Source organism: Colobus angolensis, unplaced genomic scaffold (assembly GCF_000951035.1).
Source record: "Colobus angolensis palliatus isolate OR3802 unplaced genomic scaffold, Cang.pa_1.0 Scaffold515, whole genome shotgun sequence".
Lineage (NCBI taxonomy): Eukaryota > Metazoa > Chordata > Mammalia > Primates > Cercopithecidae > Colobus > Colobus angolensis.
The window spans coordinates 660,709-673,779 of NW_012118655.1; the positions used below are offsets into that span (position 1 = coordinate 660,709).

Genomic DNA, 13,071 nt, shown 5'->3' on the forward strand with positions numbered 1-13,071 from the left:
GATTGGGACAGGCTCTGGCCAGAGTGACTGTGACCTACTCAATAGCATGTTGCCCCTGCCCTACCCCATCTTGGTTTTCACGAGTTAGAAGCAGCCACTGATGGATTGGCTGTGGTGGCCATGTGAAAGCCATGTCTCATACACTCACATGCCCTGACCTCAATGCCACCATTTCCAAAGTATTTCTAAGGTGAGCTGAATAGTTTTGATCATTACATGTGCATTTCAGCCTATGAGCAGATGTTAGGGAAATGTGGCTTTTAGATTTTTTTTTTTCAGAAGTTGATTTGCATTAAAATTGGATGCTTAAACTGCAATTTACATAACACAGTGTACATGTAATGTATCTACTTTGAGCTGCATCCTACTTTTAGCTTTTGGTCTTTAGAGATAAAAGGAATCTGTTAGAGAGGGAGTACATGCGTGTGTGTGTGTGTGTGTGTGTGTGTGTAAAAGGAATCTGTTGCCCTAGTGTAAAGTCTGTGTGTGTGCGTGTGTAGGGGTGTGTGTGTGTGTGTAGGTATGTAAGCGGTATATATTTCCAAAAAGGAGCCCTTGGCACATATATGAAGGGCAAATATGGGATTCCTGAATTTAGAATGGGGGATTTCCAAAGCACAGCAGGCACAAAAGACTGCTGAGAAGAGAGGGTGAGTTGGGGCCCAGAGAGGAACTACCACCACCTGCTGTCCCAGAATGTAGTCAGGGACACCAGGCTATGTCAGGCTTGGCTCTCCTGAGTGTGTGAGTATGTGTGTGGCGGGGGGTGGGGGGGTGGTTGGGTGAGTGTTATGGAAAGAATGTGGGCTGTGGAACCAGGTAGGCCTCAGTTTAAATCCTATAAACATCATTAAGCATTCGTAGGCCTGAGTTTAAATCCTGTAACCATTGCTAGGCATCCTTGGGAAAGTTACGTCACCTCACTGAGCCTGTTTCTAAGTCTTTAAAGTGGAGATTATAATGGGGACTGTAATGGGGACAACAGCCACCTCCAAAGATATCCACACCCTAATCCCTGGAACCTGTCAGGATGTTACCTTACATAGCAAAGGAATTTCCCAGATGTATTTGGGGTCATTAATCAGTGACCTGAAGATAGGAGATTACCCTGGCGTTTCTGAGTGGACACAATTAAACACTTGAGCCCTTCAAAGCAGAGAACTTTCTCAGGCTGGAGGCAGAAAAGAAGTAGCAGATGAAACTAGAGACATATGATGCCCAAGAGGGACCGACCACAGCTGCTGGAGAGGGCAACATGGAAGTAGCCAAGAGAGGCCCCAAGGGTGACAGCCACGTGGAAAAGGGAACCTCAGTCCTGCAACCCCAAGGAAAACTGAGTTCTGCAAACAACCTGAATGAGCTTGAAAGTGGATTCATCTTCAGAGCCTTCAGAAAGAAGCCATCCTGTTGACACCTTGATTTCAGCCTGAGACCCTGAGCAGAGGGCTCCGCCAAACCTGCCCACTAAGTTTGTGGGGATTTGTTATTGCAGCAATGGAAAATGGTAGTAGGCCCCGCATCACAGGGCTGTTGCGAAGATTAATTAGTTAATGAAAGTGCCTGTGCTCCGCCAGGGTGAGCTGCCTTCTCTTTCAGAGAGCAAGGTTTGTTAAACGAGGATTATGTGTGACCTGCTGGATTAGTTTATTCCTTGACTTTCTCTTTCAGCCTCACCCTTTCCATGATCAGTGGCTCAAGATTAGGGGCATGGTCTCGTTTGAGAAGAGCACCCAAGTGTGATAGGAAGTCAGCTTTTCCCCCAGATGGAGAGTAAAGCTAATGCAGCCAGCACTCTGTTCCTTGTCTGGGCTACTGGCTAAAGCCCCATGTCCAAGGGAGACCCCTTGAAGCTGTCCTTTCCTGCTGCTTCTCAACTTCCCTAAGTGTAATTGAGTCCCATCAGACACTGGTTGCTCTGTTTGAATACAGAATATGGAAAGATAAAGGTGTCACCTGGCATTTGCAATCGTATGGCCACTGCAGATCGTGGCATGCCTGTGGTCAATACTTGTCTAGAGTAAGAGGTGTGGATGGAGACTTGATTGTCCCAGCCATCGGTGAAATGCAATTTTGCTCAAAGATTCAAGGCGATGTTTTGTGGGCCAATAAGATTATCTCTACTCAAGTCCATTCGTTCATTAAAGAGTAATAACAGAGCTTGCTTTCTAGCCCAGCAGATGCTGGGAACTTAAAAATTACTGAAAGGTAAGGTTCCCCATTGTACATAAATATGTGTGGACTTATGAATGACAATAGCCAGGTGAGTGTCTGTTTCTCAGATAGAGGTTTAAACTTGGCCAAAAGTAGAATGGACTATGCTATTGTATATATAATACACACACATATACATTATATGAGGCTCCATTTAAAATGTGGTACCCACGTGTAATAATTCTCTTTGCCTTTGTTTAGAAACCAGGCTATAAAACGAAATTAGAACCTTGACCAGTATGGCCAAGCAGTGGCATGTGAATAGTCGTGGTTTGCTTCCTGGAGAGAAAGCTGCCCCTTCTCCCCTGAATTCGTGTCCACCATTCATGGGCTTGCCAGGTAGAAGTTGGTTCTGGTGAAGGGCTAGGACCCTGGGAGGAGTGGTAAGAACTACTGATCAGCAGATGGAGAGACAGAAGGAAGGAGGGGGGGATGAAGGGCGGGAGGGCAATTTGCTCTCAAATATTTACCTGACGCTTAAAGAAAGTAAGATTATAAGAGTGCCCCAGATGAGGATGGAATAATTACACATCTCCATGCCTGGAATTCAAAGTGGATTTGGGTCTCCGTGAGGCGGCATTCATCACCAGGGAGATTATGTGGGCGCTGACTCAGCAAGAACCCCCTGCAAACTCCCTACACAAATTTTTTTTTGTTCCCTCCTCGCCTCACTTCAGAAATGATGACTCTGCAGGTGCTGCAGCCTCAAAGATCAGAGGCCCTAAGCTGTACCTGGAAGGTCCGCCGCCTCACACGTGAATCTGCAGCACTTCTGATAGCGCTTGTGCAAGCCCTTTCACAAGACCTCAGGACTGAAGACTGTCCCAAAGGTCTCAGCAGATATCTGTGAACCACCAGGCCTGGCCTGCAGTCCTGAGAGGATACACATCATTTCCTTGAAGTCAGTGATGTAGATAAGGGTAGAGCACCTGTATAGCCTAGGTTTTAAATATCCCGCATTGTCATCCCTATAAATCATCACACTAATCTGAAAACTCCAAGCCACATCCCTCAGACTGCCTCTTGACTCTGGCAGCAGCACAGCCATCCATGTCAAGACACGTGCCTCCAATAATTCCAGGCATAACAATCTGAACTCCAGAGTAGAGACACTCTTAACTCATCTCAGCTGCAGGTTCCTCTGGGCGGCAGCAGCTGGCCCGAAGGAGACCTGAGACAGACATCCTTCAGGACTGGATGAGTGAGTTGACAGGGTAGGCATGTGACAGCTAACTATATATTTGTCACTCTTGTTCATTTGTGAGTGCCTTGAAGTCGGTATCTTTGCATCCACAGCTGTACTGGCTGGTGGAAGATGTTCAGTATGGAGGCAGGGTGGTGTCGGGGGAAGAGCATGGATTTTGGAGTTGGGGAGATGTGCTTCCATGCTTTTGAATGTCACCAGCTCCTCGCTCTCAGTTGTCCTATCAGAGCTGCTTCTGCATCGCAAAATAGGAACATCAATAACAATGGAGCAGGGTTGTTAGGACTAATCAGCTACTGCCTGCCTGGGCCAGAAGTAAATGAAGGGGTCATTTTCCTCCCATGGCTAATGCTTGCAGAATTGCAATACTCAACTTTTGTACTAAGGCAACAGACATAAGAAAATTAGAAGGAGGAGGAATGTGTTTAGAGGAGGCAGGGCTGCAGCGGGCTGTGGGAAGATGCCGAGGGCATAGGAGATGTCTTGGGTGTGATAATGTCCCGTGCACCTCAATAGATACCTCAGCCAATCCTCTGGAAAGCTGGTGCCAGAGCCTGGGGCAGAGTTGGGGCTGGTAGGATGGAGGTGAGTCCTCAGCATAGGGTGAACTCTGGGAGCAGAGGCGACAGCAGTGTCAGGAAAATGCTCGGAGGCAGAGCGTTGAGGGGATGTAGGAGAAGAACATAGGGAGACCAGAAGGAAGGTAGAGAAGGATCAGGGCCAGGTGCCGGCCTAGCTGGGGACCTGTGCATGCCCGTGGCAGAAGGGAGGGATCGGTAGATTCAGAGAGAAATAAAGAGCTGGGATGAGGGATCATAGGAAAAGAAACAGCTAGTGGGGAATGGGGGTGGGGCATGGGGTGGAGGCACAGGTTGGAGGGATTCACTTTGCAAAGGCAAAGGGACATATGTCTCATTTGAATACAAGGAAAGGAAGAGACTGTAGATGAAACCCATACATATCTTTAGAAGAAAGCTGGCACAAGATGTGTAAGTTAAATCTAGCGAGCAAGGACTCCATCTCTAGTGTTGAGGAATTGGAGGGTTTTCCACTTTGGGAACTAGAGCAGGCCCTGTTTTGAGTCTCTGGAGTGGAGTTGATTGGAGCACAGACATGAGACTGAAATTCACACGTGCTGACACCACTCCACGCACCGACCTCCAGGTTCCTCTATGTGCTACTGCAAGATGGGGATGTGGGTGCCAGGCAGTTGGCTGAGCTCACTCTTTGCTCAATGACTCATGTGAAAAACGATTCAAATAGTGCCCCAGCCAAATGCCAACTCCCGCTATACCATGGGACTTTATGGAGAGTCGAAATCTCAAATGTGAAGTGCATACATTTCAGGTATCTCCTGCAGTGTGGCAGAAGATGGGAAGAAGCATCTGTAAGTCGTCTAACAAATTAAAAGGGGGCACAGGTGGGTGATGTCCATGTTTTAATGAGATTGGCTTCAGAGGGATGTCTCATAATAACTGCTGCTGATCTTTTTCAATCACACTTAGCGTTTACACAGTTGTTCTCAAAATTCTGTTTCATTTGATGCTGATGGCAGTCCAGTGGAGTGTTTTTATGACATTTGTTTGACATAAGAGTAAATCAGGCCTCCACGAGCTTAAGCAGGTTGCCCAAGGTTGCAGCTAGCCGGTTACTGCAGACTTGGGCCTGCTGACTGGAGCTAAGTTCTTCCTGTTCCTTTCCCCCATGTTACTGCCATGATTCAGTAGCAGTCATGAGAAGTCCTCTCTTCCTCCTTGAGTCTACATGGTCCCCACTCTTAGGGGAATCCAGGCTTCCCGGGAGTGAACAGCAGTAGGCAGAGGGGCAGGTGCAGAGAAGGTGATGGAGTAGGGCTAGTGAAGGAAGTCTTACGTCAGTCCAGGAGCCTTTCCAAGGAAACGTGGGAGGAGACAGGTAGATGACAGGCAAGAGTGGCTGGGGACAGGTGAATGAGAGCAGGGTGCAGGACACACATGTGATATGAAGGCCCCAGAATACCTGCATTCTTGTTCCCTGCCCCTAAACACCCAGCCTGCTTCCCCATGGCCCCTCACATGGGCAGCCACACACCTGGGGTTGACTTCAGAAGCATTAGCCAGACCAGAATACCTACAGATCAGGAGCTGCCTTTTCTACCAGCGACAGGCCCAGTGGGATGCAGGAAGCAGCCTGCCCTCGCTGCGGTCAGTTAGGGGGTACATTATCTGTAGAAAATTTAAGGGCAATATTAGCACTAACAGTCATTCTGCTTTTGAATGTCACCATGCACTGGCAATTTTAACCAATGGCAGTGATAAAATTCCCTCCCTCCCCGCTTGGTATGCCACCGCTTCCTTCTCAGGGCAGAAGCACTACTTCAAGCCAGCTCGGGTGTAGTCCCGGGGAGAAATACACTCATCACAACTGCCTCTGCTAACTCCATCCCACCCACCTCTCTGAGGGCCCATAGCAGCAGCCAACCAGGAAGAAACGGCTATGTGTACAAACCTAGGGGACACCAGCAACAACAGCTTTGAGGCTTCCAGCATTTTCTAGAGCTGCTTTCAGCTCTCATTAACTGCACAGACTTTCTCCTCCTGGGTTATGATTCAGGTAGCTCTTCCCCAGTGGTAGAATTGCATTCACTGTGGCAGGAACTTCTGTGGACACCTCGCCCTGAGGCCTTCTGGGGACTCGCTCCCCTCTGTTGCATCCTTGCCGTGGTTTTCTAGCCTGTCCCGAGTCTTCTCACAATGGTCACCTGGTCCCTGATTGTTAGAAAATTCTCCTGTATTCTCGACTGAAATTTCCTTCTCTTTGGTCCTGACTCTAACCCTCTGGGATCACAGGGAGTGCATCTAACCAGACTTCCACAGTGAATTCTTCTGCAAGTTAGAAGGCAATTCTCTTGGTGCCCCAAGGCTCCTCCTTTCCAGGCTAAGACATTGCAGCAGAGCCCCTGCCCCGCCATGCTGGCCCCTGAATATGCTCCAGAGGCCAGCGTGCTGGTTGGTACTGTTTCCCTGCTCTCTTATACCACCCTCCGAAGTGGTAGGACTATTCCCATTTATGGATGGAGAAACTGAGGTCTCTCAGCCAGTGGAGCCTACAGACTGGCTGCAGAGTCTGTTCTTTGGCCTCTGCAGGGCCCTCACCATTTCATTAGACCTGGGGCCTCAAAGCAGCAGTAATAAGAGGTCATAGGAGGGGCGTGACTGTCTTGCAGAAATCTCCTTCCGAGTGTGGATGTGCGGGGGCAGCCTAGAGATCGTCCCCTGCAGCCGAGTGGGGCACGTCTTCCGGAAGAAGCACCCGTACGTTTTTCCTGATGGAAATGCCAACACGTATATAAAGTAAGTGCCCAGGGGCTCAGTGCGGGTGGGCAGCAGCACAGGCAGCCATGGCTGGGCGGCTGCTGGTAAGGGTTGCAGCCGTCCCTGGTGCTCTGTTAGGCTGCCTGTGTGATTTGGACTGGCTGGGGCTGCACCTTGTACTACCCAGACTCTGCTTGGGTAGGGAGGGCAGGCCTGTCATGTCCAGCATTAGGGCCGGAGGCTTCCCTAATACTTCTGAGGCTTTGGAAGGCCCCACATGAGGCCTCGTGGGCTTCAAGTCACCCATCAGTGCCCTCCTACAGGGCATGGGCTCCAGATATTTTGGGTTTCGTGGGATGAAAGAAGGCAGCCCTTTTTACCTTGGAGTTCTAGAAGAGCCGCTGCCCCACCTTCAGGCTGGGTCACTAGGGGAGAGGTCTTTGGGCAGATGCAGGGGAATGGGAAGGCCCAAGGGCTGTAGCTTAGGTGCCTGCTCCAGGGCCTAGTCAGCACGGTCAAAGGGTCCAGGCTGGAGCAGGGCCTGAGACCCTGGGCTCCTGTCTGCTGTTGCGCTCCCTTCTCCTGTCTAGGGGGTGGTTCTTACCAGGACTCAGAGACCCAAGGGTGCCCACTTGGCTGTTCCCTGCTTCCTCCCTTCATCCACTCTTTTTTCCTCGATTTCTCCTCTTTCGATCTTTCTCTTCTCCTTTCAGAATAATTTGTTCCATCTTTGCCTCTTTTCCTCTTGATTCTCTCTCTTTCCCCCACCCTCTGTCTCTTGTCATCTGATAGCTTCACTCCTCCACTTGGTCCCCTCTTCCTTTTTTTCTATCATTTGATCCATTGGGGTAGGGGGAGCTGTGTCATCACATCCTGACACAGCCACCCCAACACAGCTGTCCTGGAGGAGACATGGGTTTGAGCAATGGGAAAATTGGCCACACCTTTTGCAAAAACGTGAAGGGCAAGGGTAGGGAAATGAGAAAATCAGCAGGCCGGGAAGCAGTGGGGAGCAAAGGCAGGGTTGCCTCAGCTCTCAGGTTTTAAAAAGTAAAGGTGAGCTGGGGACGTCTGGCACAGGGAGGTGGTGGCTGTGCAGGAGCCATGTGACCGCCTGGAGAGGGGCCGGCCTGGGAATGAGGGGCAGAGCCTGGGGCTCCAGACAGTCATTGTCTTTGAGACTGGGTCCTGGCCAGTGGACATCCTGCATGCCACTGGTAGGTCATTCAGTTTCTACAGGATTGTGGCACGGATGTCTGAAAAGCAGCTTCCAATGTGCCGATGGCTCGGCAGTGGAAGGGGCCAGGGAGGTGCTGTTAACTGCTTCTGGTGCCCCATGGACAAGGCTGTGTGTGCATAAACTGTCATTGCAGGTCCCAGCTTAGGAGGGCTTGCCACCCTCTTCTCTTGAATGCTTGTGCGCTAGAGTTAGCATCTGAAAGAGCACCCTCTTTTCAGTTAGGCCCCAAGTTCCCTTACTTGACCTCAGCAGATACCACTGCTGCCCAGGCCACCAGCCACCTGACTGTTTTCTGACATCTTTTCCCTCTTTTCTGGGGCTTTTTCTAGTGCCCCTGATGGCTGAGGGATGTCATCCTTAGTGTCTGTCTCTCTATCTCCTTTTCTGTGATTTGTGGGGTCAGAGTCAGGGCAGATAACCTGATTTTAAAAACTAGAGTGCTAGCAAAAAGTCTGGAAAGAGAAGCCTGATTACTTAGTTATTTACACCTGCAGCAGGCTAACTGCACGGCCTGCAGGAAGACCTGTGTGTGCCGACTTTCCCCTTGGAGAGCTGGGACCTGAGCACTTCCACTATGGTAAGGGACAGAACCCAGGACAAGAGCCCGAGGACAGCCAGAGGCCAGATGCCCGTGCAGGCCTTGCCTTTGCACTCTTGGTTACTGGCAGTGAAGGGATGTGTCGGGTTCCTGAGCCTTTTCTCCCTATTTCTTTGAGAGCCACAGAAGTTCAGTTTCTGGCATGATTTCCCCGGTCTGTATCTTTTGGGGAAAAGGTTTGTTGTTATTAGAGGTGAGCATCCCTAATCCAAAAATCTAAAATCCAAAATGCTCAAAGATCTGAAACTTTCTGAGCACCCACATGATGCGGCAGGTGGAAGATTCCACACCTGACCTCATGTGACGGATGGCAGTCAAAATGCAGGCAGACAACCCACAGTTTATTCAGCATTCCCAAGGGAAAAATACAATTACCTTCAGGCTATGTGTATAAGGTGTATGTGAAACATGAATGAATTTCATGTTTAGATTAGATGTGAATCCCGTCCCCAAGATATCTCATTATGTGTATGCAAATATTCCAAAAGCAAAACAAGACAAAACAAAAACACCCGAATCCAAAACACTTCTGGTTCCAAGCATTTCTTGTAAAGGATACTCAACCTGTACTAAAACCTTATGTCTTGGGGTAAAGACCCCTTTGGAGATTGGGTGGGACTTGGCTAGGCTCAGTGCCCTGGGAACAGGAATGATAGTGGGTTGACCATGGTGGAACCTAGGTGGTGCTGCCACCTCAGCCCACACATGTGTATTTTAACTGACACTCATGGGGCCTCTCAGACAGCCCCTTACTGACACTCCTTGTCACTCCTTGTCTTCCCAGGAACACCAAGCGGACAGCTGAAGTGTGGATGGATGAATACAAGCAATACTATTACGCTGCCCGGCCATTCGCCCTGGAGAGGCCCTTCGGGAAGTAAGTGTTCCTTCAGGTTGAGGAGGGCAGAGAGTGCAAAAGAGCCCAGCTCATAGGACCGATGTAAATGGGTGCTGATAGGCCAGTCAGTTTAGCTGCCCTGTGCTCCCGCAGGGCCTAAGACTGTGGCTTCGTTCCTGTTCCTCAGAGCTTCTGCCCAGCTCTGGATGTGCAGGACTTTAGGCAGCTCTTATGGAATGACTCCTGGCAACCTGGACTGCCAGCTCTAGGGGAGCTGAGCTGTGCCTTGTGCAATGGACCAATATTTCCTGCTTTTTGCAGAGAGGAAGGAGGCAGGACTAGACAGCCTTAGTCCCTCTGGGTGGGACTTCCTCCCTCCAAGTTCTACGTCGTCCAAGCCTAAGTTCTCTCCTTCCTTGGAGGAACAGCATGTGTACAGATGTCCTCTACAGCAGTGCTCAAGTTTCATGGGAGGAGAGGACAGAGAAAGGAATGTTTATTAAAAGCTTGATACCAGGCTGGGCGTGATGGCTCACATCTGTAATCCCAGCACTTTGGGAGGCCGAGGTGGGTGAATCACAAGGTCAGGAGTTCGAGACGAGCCTGGCCAATATGGTGAAACCCCGTCTCTACTAAAAATACAAAAATTAGCCAGGTGTGGTGGTGGGTACCTGTAGTCCCAGCTGTTTGGGAGGCTGAGGCAGGAGAATCGCTTGAACCTGGGAGACGGAGGTTGCAGTAAGCCGAGATCATGCCACTGCACTCCAGCCTGGGCGACAAAGTGAGACCCCATCTCAAAAAAATTAATTAATTAATTAAAAATAAATAAATAAATAAATAAAAGCTAGATACCATTACATAAGGCATCTCATTAATCCTCCCAACTCTGAGGAATGGGCATAATGACTTCTGGTTTACAGATGAGGAGGCTGAGGCTTCTACAGGTTAAGCTTCTTGCCCTAGATGACACCATGGCAGAGGGGGATGGTGGCTCAAACCACACCTGTCTGATTTTAAAACTTGGAATGACCTTACATTCCCCAGCCCAGGGCTGATTAGAGTAGAGAAAAATAGCACCTTCACTAATGCTATCATTTATGTTTCTTTGGGGGCAACCAACGACTTTTTGTCATGCTAACATCACCCACTCATCATACGAAGGCTGTTGAGCAGATGGGTTTTTTTGCAGCCTAAACTTCATAGGTTGAACCCATCACTGAGTGGGAGGATTAAACCAGAACCCACCAAAATGGTTTGCACCTCTGAAACCATAAATCCATGCCGCCCCTCAGGTTCTCTCACTCCAAACCTCCAAGGCATTCATTTTCAGTCCTCATCAGAACTTCCAATCTGTTGGCCATATCAAACCACATCCCCCTCACTGCCTTCCCTCTCTAGCTTGGATTCTACTCTTTTAAAAACTGAACTAAAAGGTCTTGTCCTCAGACCTTCTGTGCTATTGTCCATGTAGCAACACCATCCCCACAGTTCTTCCAGGTTCAACCTTGGATGAATCTGCCTTTGCACCCTGTCCTCCGGTGCACACAGGCTGCTGAACAGAACTGGGAATGCCAGCTGGTGCTACTAATAATACACCATGGTCGTCAGTCTCAGCAAGGCCTGCAGTCTGCCCACTGGCCCTGCTGCCTCTCCTAGCTAGCGTTCTCCCTCGATCTTCATTAAATCTCCACTCTTCCCAGCCCCTAGTCCACCCCCCTCTTTCGCTGGCAGCAGATGACACCTTCTGTTTTACAGATGAAATAGATGACATCAACTTCCCAAAACAAACCAACCCATTAACTTCACTGCATCTGCAGCATCCTTCTCTGTCTCTTGTCTCAAAGGATAGGCTGTGCTTCCTGCTGTGGTCTCCATCCCTCCACCTGTACTCCGGATGCACCATTCATCGCTGCATTCATTCATAAATCAACATTTATCGAGTTCCCACTGCCTGGATTCATCTCCTCTTGCCTCCTGACGCAGGGCCTCTCAAACATTAATGGGCAAGCAGATTTCCTGGGGATCTTGTTAAAATGAAAATTCTGACTCTGGAGGTCTGTATTTCTAATAAGCTGCGGGTGATGCAATGCTCCCGGCCTGAGTGCCACAATTCGAGAAGCAAGGTTCTACCGAGGAGGTTCCCAAACTAGTCTGCATATGGGAGTCCCCTGGGGAGTTTCAAACTGACTGCAGTCTGTGCCCCTCCTCCAGAAAGTTGGTTTACTTGCTCTGGGGTGTGGCCTGGGATGTAGAATTTTTCTAAAGACCCCACACCAGGTGATTCTAACATGGGGACAAGTTTGGGAACCACGCTCCTTAGGGGGCTTTGCCCTCTGGGTGCCTCCACTCTCTCCCTGATCCCTGGTCTCTCCTCTGCTGTATTATTCCCATCACCATTTAAACTTATTAAATGTCTTACATCTTAAAAAAAAATAGGAGGGGAAGGAAAGAAAACAAACTACAAAAACGCTCCTTCAGTCCAACATTGCTCATCATCCATGCTCTGTCTTTTCCAATCCTCCAGTGCCCAGCTTCGTGAAGCAGTGGTCTGCTTTCCTCTCTCTACTCCCCTCCTCGCTCCTGGCCCGCAAGCCCTGAGACTGCTCCCACCTGGCTCCCTCGTGACTTCCTTGCACCCTGTACTCTCCTCTTACGCTGCCCCATCAGCATGAATCTTCTCCCTCCCCCCGCCTCTCTGCTGTCCCCCAGTCCCTAGGCTTCCAGAACTCTGCAGGCATGGCGTTTCTTCTGCTGCTAGGCACTGCTTGTTTGGTCCCATTTGCAGGCTGTTTCCTCTTCTTACTCCTTGTATGGTGGTCTTGCCGGAAGGTCCGTTAGAAAGCCTCTTCTGACTACATATTCTCCCTGGCATTAAGTACTATATCTATGCTGCTGATATTTGCATCTCTATTTATTAGCTAAACCTATCCTTTGAGCTCCAATCCCTTCTATCCAATTATCAACTGGACACCTCCACCAGGATGTCTCCCTGGCGCCTCCAACTCAACAAGTCCTAAACTGACCTCATGACGTTTGCTCCTAAACTTACTCCTCATCCGATATTTCCCATCCCCGTGAAGAGTTTTCCTTTCACCTGTTGCCCAAGTCAGAAACCTAGGTGTCAACCTTGAATCCCTGTCCTTCTCTTTCCCATCCAAATGATCACCAAGTCTTGGTAACACTGTACCATCATGCACTGAGCACGCAGGCCCTTGCTAAACACCCAATATTCAGCATTTTAGAAACCTGACATCCTTCCCATCCCGATGGAGCTTAGAGTCTGGTGATGAGCTGTGGTTGGTGCTCTGTAAGAAGAAGTTCTACTGCAATCTTGAGGTGGGGAGTGGAAGGAAGTGAGCTGGACAGGAAGCAAGACCAGCTCTATGTGTCTGCCCAGGAAGAACAAGACATGGATGTAGCTTAGGTGGGTGCCGAGAGGTGTGGAGGCACTCAGCCTGTCGTTCTTCATTCCCACCCCCCACTTCCCTGTTTGAAAGCATGATCAGCACCTGAGTTTCCACAGCTGCCTCCTCACTACCCTCCCTGGCCCCAGCTTTGCCCATCAGACCTATTTGTGGACCAGCAGTGCTGCTGAGATGCTCTCCAAGTACAAACCACCTCTTGCCCTGCTTAGAACCCATCAGTTTCATACCAGTGCCCTTTAAACAAGTCCAAACTCCTTGGCAG

At 49.6% G+C, this 13,071-nt stretch overlaps 1 protein-coding gene across 4 annotated transcripts in view; it reads left to right on the top strand.

Moving 5' to 3' along the window:
* The window catches only part of GALNT14 (polypeptide N-acetylgalactosaminyltransferase 14), a 228,318-nt gene that overhangs the window by 199,831 nt on the left and 15,416 nt on the right, over nucleotides 1-13,071 (top strand). For all 4 annotated transcript variants that reach the window (XM_011960556.1, XM_011960559.1, XM_011960557.1 and 1 more), the window contains 2 exons: nucleotides 6,621-6,747; nucleotides 9,331-9,423. In XM_011960556.1, the coding sequence (XP_011815946.1) occupies nucleotides 6,621-6,747; nucleotides 9,331-9,423 (220 nt within the window). The remainder of the gene's footprint in view (nucleotides 1-6,620; nucleotides 6,748-9,330; nucleotides 9,424-13,071) is intronic.